Source organism: Geospiza fortis, unplaced genomic scaffold (genome assembly GCF_000277835.1).
Source record: "Geospiza fortis unplaced genomic scaffold, GeoFor_1.0 scaffold387, whole genome shotgun sequence".
NCBI classification, from domain to species: Eukaryota; Metazoa; Chordata; class Aves; order Passeriformes; family Thraupidae; genus Geospiza; species Geospiza fortis.
In genome coordinates this window covers 587,110-594,771 of record NW_005054546.1, presented here as the reverse complement: position 1 = coordinate 594,771, position 7,662 = coordinate 587,110, and the positions used below count along the sequence as shown (strand labels likewise).

The 7,662-nt window shown below is 49.5% G+C and overlaps 1 protein-coding gene across 1 annotated transcript in view; it reads right to left on the bottom strand.

Annotated features, from left to right (window-relative positions):
• UBAP2L (ubiquitin associated protein 2 like) overlaps positions 1 to 7,662 on the bottom strand; it is a 26,493-nt gene that overhangs the window by 5,050 nt on the left and 13,781 nt on the right. Inside the window, exons 11-21 of the mRNA XM_005429404.2 lie at positions 6,845 to 7,046; positions 5,317 to 5,594; positions 4,674 to 4,846; positions 3,794 to 3,983; positions 3,162 to 3,216; positions 2,550 to 2,724; positions 2,285 to 2,357; positions 1,454 to 1,649; positions 1,259 to 1,347; positions 614 to 667; positions 2 to 27 (exon numbers count right to left, since the gene is read on the bottom strand). Of these exons, the coding sequence (XP_005429461.1) occupies positions 2 to 27; positions 614 to 667; positions 1,259 to 1,347; positions 1,454 to 1,649; positions 2,285 to 2,357; positions 2,550 to 2,724; positions 3,162 to 3,216; positions 3,794 to 3,983; positions 4,674 to 4,846; positions 5,317 to 5,594; positions 6,845 to 7,046 (1,511 nt within the window). The remainder of the gene's footprint in view (position 1; positions 28 to 613; positions 668 to 1,258; positions 1,348 to 1,453; positions 1,650 to 2,284; positions 2,358 to 2,549; positions 2,725 to 3,161; positions 3,217 to 3,793; positions 3,984 to 4,673; positions 4,847 to 5,316; positions 5,595 to 6,844; positions 7,047 to 7,662) is intronic.

Below are 7,662 nucleotides of genomic sequence, written 5' to 3'. Positions count from 1 at the left end.
TGTAGGGAATGGGATGCTGTAGTAATCCTGATGAATAAAAGCAAAAGAAGGCATTTATCAGCTCTGTCCAAAGTGCAAAGCAGTATATTTGGGAGAGAGGAATTTCTGTACTGCAGCTGCAAGATATGTCTGAGAATTGCAGTCCAACCAGCCACATCAGGCTGATCATAACCTACAGCAGCCCCAGGTCTTTGTAGCATGTACCATCCCCCTCATCTGGCTATTAGAAGAACCAGATAAGGTCTACTGGTATGCAGCTCTTAAACTGGCTGGACTTTCCCCCCCTCTTCACAATAAAATGGACAGGTCCTGTTGCTAAATAAAGCCCATTCTCATCAGGTATTTAGTCACTGGCTCTGTCATGGATCAGAGGTGAATCTCTAATAGCCCTGCTGTTGGAACTTGTGCTCCTTGGCTCCACAAGGAACATTGCTGCATGAGTAACACGTGCAGGCAGCTCCCCACGTGCCAAGGAGCAAATGATTAACTCCTCACTGCTGTCACAGAGGTGCATCCACTCAGCACTCCATTTTGCCAGCTCTTGAGCTGACTTTGTCTCTACCCAAGCAGCACCAGGGGAAGTGGCATGTCCTTGTCATTCTGCAGTACTCACCAATGGGAATCTCGTCTGGAGCATTTGCAAGTCATCATATCCATACACCTGTGGCTAGAAAAAGAGCCAGAGATGACACTGGGGACGTGGACAACACAAGGATTTTAGATTAAACATTTAGATAAACACGAGAGAAAGCCAGAAGTAGCCAGTGAGCAGCCATCAGGTGCAGGCAGCCAGAGCCCTGACACAGGCTGATGCTGCCAGAAGTTCCTGTGAGTTGCTCAAAGGAAAGTGCTCCAGACCATAAAGCCACTCAACAGTTTTTCTCTGGAAATCATCCCAAAACTGAAGTCTATCCTCACCTTTAGGAGAGGATGTGACACACACCCCTAGACTTTGTGGCTGTTGCTACCCTTGCCCTGAGTGCCCTTTGTCACACCATATTTCTAACACAGCTCTGTGTTTCCACACACTGTGCTCTGCCCAAGGGCTCTTAAAAGGCTGGAGAGGCTTCAAAGAACAGACTCTGCCCTGGGGTGATCACAACACACATTTACCCCCACAGGCATATGGAAATCATGGAAAAAAACAGCAGGTCCAAACTCTGCCTGTCCAAGGCAGTCCTGCTGGGCTATGTCACAGTTTTTAGTGTCCCTCCCTGCTGCAGAGAGGGCTGGGACACCACTGCAAAGTTCCACTCACCGGGTAGGCATGTAGCAACCCTGGAGCCATGATGTATGGATTAGGCAACAACGGTGGGACTCCAGGAGGGAGATTGGGAGGGGCTTTTCCTGAAAGAGGAGGAGAAAGGAAAAGTTCCACAGTGAAGCAAACAGCAGAAGCTCGCTCTCTTAGCCCTCACACCCTTCTCTGGTACAGTAGCAGCCAGGACCGTACCTGATGTGGTTGCAACAGAGCTGCGAGTCGAGGCCGTCACTGTGGAGTTGCTGCTGAGGCTGAGGCCCAGGCTGCAGCCACTGCTGAGGCTGGAGGAGACGCTGACAACTGGTGGGGCAGCTGACACCGTGCTGGAGGAGGTGGAGAAAGTACTAGCAGAAGAATGGAGGCTTGCTTCACTCTCCACACTTGTGTGCTAAGGAAGGAAGGGAGGAGAGTCAGGGGATCAGGCAGATGGAACCAAGTGCACAGGTACCACAGGACATTCGCTGTGCTGAACATCATGCACCTCTGTCTGCATCTGGATGTTTCTGCAGTAAGTCTGGCTTAAGTCCAAAGTCCTGACAGCAGCCAATCCCTAATGCTTACAAACCTCTCTCATGGTTCCATCCCAACTCATCTGTCTGAGGAGCAGAGCAGGGCTTGACACCACATTTGCAGCAGGGTGATTTATTCTGCTGCAAAAGCCAATGCTCAGGAACTGTACTGCAAGAGCTCCAGCAGTAGAGATGTTTGGTTCCACTGCATCAGCTACCAGTTTGCTCTGACATGTGGCTGTGACTCTGCAGCACCTTCAAGGGCTACTACAGGCTCAAAAGAAGGCATTGCTCAGTCAGAAACAGACAGGGTGTCAACAGCCTTGAGCCACAGGTGTGCAGTGTTCTGACATTACCCCCTGTTGTCTCTCTCCACACAACATCCAGACTCCAGCAGGACAGCCAGCAGCCTGGCAGCTCCTGCCACAAGCACAGCCCCAAGGTCAGGCACCCCAGACCCCCCCCAAGCTGAGCAGAAATGGGGCACACAGTGAGAGATCCTACCCAGACTCACCAGAAGGGTTGAAGTTGATGTTCGCCCAGAGGATGTGGATGAGGACAGACTGTTCTGCTGGGTGGGTAATGCACTGACAGGAAGAGAAATAAAACATTGTCACACCAAGGTGAGAGCCAACATCAGTAGCACCATCCCATTTCCCATCTGCTTGGATGGGATGAGTCATCTTAGTCTTCCTCACTGCATGAGACAGACCCTGATGTCTGCTATAGATTCCTGCTTCTAGTTCTGCTTCTTCAGAATCCACCCCTCACTCCCTCACCTGCTGAGCTGGGCAGTGCTTGTACTGGGGAGCTCCTCGCTGTGGCTCAGGCTGCTCAGAGCTGTTGAGTGTTGGCTGGCTGTTGTCAGCAGGGACGATGCAGACACCCCATCGTTGAGAGGGGCAATGCTGGGAGCAGAGGGGGAGTCGGATTTCACTGCAGGGCCCGTAGCACCTGAGAACAAAAGCTTAGGGTTAAGGGCAGCTACTGGCTGAGGGTAACACAAAGGCAAGGATCAGCAAGTGCTCAGCAAGAGGAGCTGGGAGATTTGGGGCTCCCCTCAGGGCTGCCAAACAGTTATACACTTATGATTGTGTTCTATGGCTCACTTTACTCCAACACTACCACTGGCTCTGCAAAGAGCTTCAAGACCTACAGAGAAGTGCCTTCCACACACAAAGCAGAGTAAGTTATTGTCATAGGTGACCCTTCAAGGATCTCAAGCTGAATGTTTTGAGGCAAAAAAGTAATCTGAATGGCAGCAATTAGTCCAGCAAGGACTTGCTATTAGCACGTCCTTAGGACTTGCTATTAGATAAAACTTCTCATTCAAAGCACAGAACAGGAGCACAAGAGATACAGAACATCCACTGTACTGGCAAGACTCTTACCTTCAACAGCCTGTGTGGTTTGTAATGGCGTGGGTTGTACAGAACTGAAACCATTCTGAAGAAGAAGAGAAAAAAGAAGTACTGGGCATTATTGCCATGGATTTCCAGAGGCAGAGCTAGTGTCACCTCTCTCTCACACTCCCTTGCACAGTTATGAAAATGTTCTGCTACCAGCATGTGTCACCAGACTGTGTTTGGGTCAGTCCCAAGGTCCAGCCCCATGCCAGCGTGGTCCCCAAGTGTATATGAGAGAAATCAGTGCAAGAAGTTTCTCTGCTGCTGGTAGTTAGACTGCCTCAACACTCTCAATCCGAGTTCATTAGCCAAACCTGACATTACTGAGCTGGTGTGCAGCATACAAGAACCAAATCCGTAACATAAAACAAAATTCTTTGTCTGCATGCCCCTCTAGCAGGGTACATGACACAACACATGCCCTGCAATCACCTTGACTGCTGTTAACCCCAGTGGTCCAGGCACAAAACACAGCAGCCACAAGAGAGCTCTCATCAGAGCCCACGAGCCACACAGTGAGGCTGAAGGATCACAGAACCCTTTGATTCAGCTTTCCCCAAGACACTTCACACGTGAGGCTCACTCAGCACAATGGGTGAGCAAAGCTGTTCTCTTACCTTAGCCTGGGTCAGATCTTTCTGGGGCGAAGAGGAGATAGAATTTGGGTATCGCCTCGTCTGGGTGGATCTCTGTTCGTACAGTGGTCCCTGAGCACTGTTCTGGGAGGTAAATGTTGCTGTCTGTATTGTGCCACTCTGGTAACCAGACTCCTGGCTTTGATTGGACGAAATTGTGGATGAAGATTCACTACAAAAGAAAAAAAAAAGTGTTCCTCCGTTCCTCCATTTTCCTCTGAAACAGCCCTGCTGTAAGCTGCTGGCCCAGACTGGGCTCTTCACTTCAAATACTCAAGATAAAAAGCCCCAAGCATCAGTATAAATGCACCACATGAAGCAGCCAAGCCAGGAAGCATGCCCAGAGAGCAGGGCTAGCCCAGCCATGGACATCCCGCTGCAGCCTTGCCTCACACACTGCTGTGCCTTAGGCAACGCTTCATGAGCTGCCACCACTCAGGTCCCAGTACTCAAAGCACTGGCCAGTTACTGAGGGTCAGCCCAACAGAAAACAAACACAGTATCACAAATGATGCTCCTTCTCCACTGTGTCCCAGTTTGCCAGGCAAAAAGAAGGACAAAGCACTCAGAATCTGCTCAGTAGAGACATGGAGCAGTTGTGCTGGGGATTCCCCATTTGTGTTTTCAACAACACAGTTTAAGGCTAGCAGAAAAACAATTTTCTGTGCAAGTGCCACAGGCCAAAGAGCCACAGAGCTGCCCTATGAGTCTGCTGGCAGCTTGTGCTTTGCTGTTGCATACATTGTCCCCCCTTTGTGACCAAAGCACAGTCAGAAAGGGTCTACTAGTATGCACGACAACTCAAGTCCACAGGACCAACTCTCAAAGCTTCCTCCTTGGATTAAAGGCTCCTGGTGCTCACCTGGCCGAGCTGGTGTAGAGGCTGCTCTGAGACTGGCTAACGGCGGCGCTGGTTGTGGGCGTCGATTCATACTCAGCAAGAACAGGCTCTGAACCAAACTGTAACGCCCCAAACTGCAGGTTTAGCCCTGAGATATCTGAGGAGCCAGGCATTTCCACAGCAAGTGCAGGAATCTGCAAGGGAGGAACAATAGAACGGGTCAATCATTCCCAGGGATTAGCCCAGAGAATGACTTTATTACCCTCGTTTCCCTGCACACAATGGCAGTTATAGGCTTGCAGCCCCTGAATTACACTGTTCAACCCAGGCAGGCACACAACTCCATCACCCCCACAAGCACTCAGTGCTAACTAATAAAGTACTGGAATGAATAATAAAGTACTGGAATGCTCTTCCCAGGGAGGTGGTGGAATCACCACCTCTGGATGTGTTTAAAAAAAGACTGGAGATGGCACTTGGTGCTATAGTCTAGTTGAGGTGTTAGGGCATAGGTTGGACTCGATGATCTTAGAGGTCTCTTCCAACCTTGTGATTCTGTGATTCTAACAAGAGGAAGGCCAAGCCCAGACCTTCCCTGAGCAGCCCAAATGGTTATTTCTGCAGCTCTAACACAACTCAGTTGTCTCCTTCCCCACCACTGCACCTTTGATGTTAACGATGCTTTTTTCTTTTGCTGCTTGAGCTTCTGCTGTGCTGGCTGGGGACTTGAGGACTGGTTGTCCGAGGAGCCTGGAGACATCTGGGGAACTGGATTGGTTTTGCTGGGCAGTGGTGAGGATGGAGGGGCCGGTGTGGTTGTGGAGGCAGTCACCACAGGCTGCTTCTCCTGCATGAACACTTCTATCATGGTTGAAGTTGATGTGAAGCCCTGACGCTTGGTGAAGGGACTATGCACGGAAGAGTCTGTTGGATTCTTGAGATCTATGAGACAAGACAGAGGTGAGTTAGCAGGGTTTAGTTTCCTAAAAAAGAAATCAAATTCTGACACTTAGCAAGAAAAATAAATCCTTTTCCTTTATGTTTCATCCTGAAACTTGTTAGGGAGCAGAAAACTTAAGCATCTCTGCTCCCAGCCTCACACTCTCCCTACCATCAATGCCAAGCCTTTTTAAGGCCTTCTTCCCTCAGTTGCTTCCACCATCCCTACAGGACAAAGCCAGCTTGCATGGCAGAAGTCCTCCATTCTCCAAGAAAAGCTGGGCTCCAGAGTCCCTCGTGTGGAGACACTGCATATCAGTCCTGCAGGCCACTTCCTTCCCATCTCTGTTAACAGTCCTGCATTCCACTGCCTCGCCCTTGAGGTATCTCCAAGCAACATCACTGCTTGGGGCTGCCTACCCTCAGGTCTTTGCACCACCTTCCTCCTCTGACTAAGCCTTTCCACAGTTTATTCAAAATCAACTCCTATTCTCTGTGACTCTCCTCTGAGGTTTCTTGTCTGAGAAGATCAGAAGCTGCCAACACTGACTGTCACTAGGACAGGGCTCAGTTTTTCTTCAGCTTAGATTTGAACCAGAGCCATTTCCCTATAAAAAGCACAAGCTGAAGGAAATGACATGGCACTCAACCACAGCAAAACTCAGCTTCTCATCTGAAAATAGCCTCTCAATACCTGTTTATTCCCTCATGCCAGCCCAGCAACAGAGTTACTTCTTGGCATTTAACAGCAAATCCCCTTAAAATTCTCTTCAAAGATAAGAGTTCAGCAGAGAGAAGAGACTGACAAGTCTCATATTTGGGAGCTATTCTCCAGAGGTGCTCTTCCAGAACTTTTTCTGGCACAGCTTTACACCAGGAAGTTCTGCACACTCTGAGAGGCTCATGAACATCAGATCCCTGGCCCTAAAACTGTCTGGAATGACAGATTCAACTGTTCCAAGTATAAAAGGAACAGGGAGAGACACACACTATTACATTTTAGTCTCACCCACAGCTCTCTTTAATTTTCCCAGCTAAACTCCATGAAGAGTTTACATTCAATGCAAAACCCATCTGCAGTTTAGAAACCTAAATTCCCACAGCCCTTAGATTTTTGGTGCCCTCACAGCAGTAGTGGGAAGGCTGCTTTCCAACTTGTGAGCACATCCTCAGCTGAATCCCTCCCACAGCTGCTCCCTGCAGTTCTTGGGGAACACATTCCCTCCCCTCTGGGAGCTGCTGCTCCTCCTTACCGTACTGCACCAGAGACGAGGTCTGTGTGGTGGATGCCATGTCCCAGGAAGCAGCAGTGGTGCTCCCAGCAGGCTGGGTGTGCTGAGCTGCCAGCTGAGCCAGTGCCTGGGCTGTCTTGAACTGCTCCAGGAACTGGGACCCTGTGGTACTGCTGCCTTTGGCCTCCCCGACATCTCCAAACCCTTTCCCCAACATGCTCACCTGCAATTTCAGCAAAGAGAAAAAGTCAATGTCTGCCATGGCTTGGAACTGAGCTCAGAGGACAGACACATCTCTGAATATCATCCCAAATGCACTGTACCCTGCTGCTTCTCACTGGGTGCCTCACTCAGCACTCTGGAGCTCCAAATGCACACACTGCTGGCAGGAAGTTTCTTTCCCAGCCTCCACCATGTGTGAGCACAGGTATGCTCATCCTCTGCCCAACCCATGCCATGGTGTGGTGTCACAGGGGGTTACAAAGGAAGTTAACAGACAGGATCTTAAAAAACATACTGAATTATCCTCATGCATTCAGTTGCACTAAAAGAAAAACATCAGGAGATCCTGGCTTCATAGTTAATGTGGTTTTGAAAATCTTTCCTCAACTATCTCACCATTAAGTGAACAATTTTTATTTCTTTTTGCTGAAGTTACACAAAGCAGCATCTGCCCAAGTCTATGCAGATCCCTGACTCTGACTCAATGTCTCCTTCCTTCTCCTGGCAGTGGGTGCCAGCATTCAATCCCACACCAGTCCCCAACCAGTTCTGTTTCTCAAACTGTTGGAATTGCAAGCCCTGGACCAGAAGAGCTTTTCCTTTCCTTTAAGCAGGAA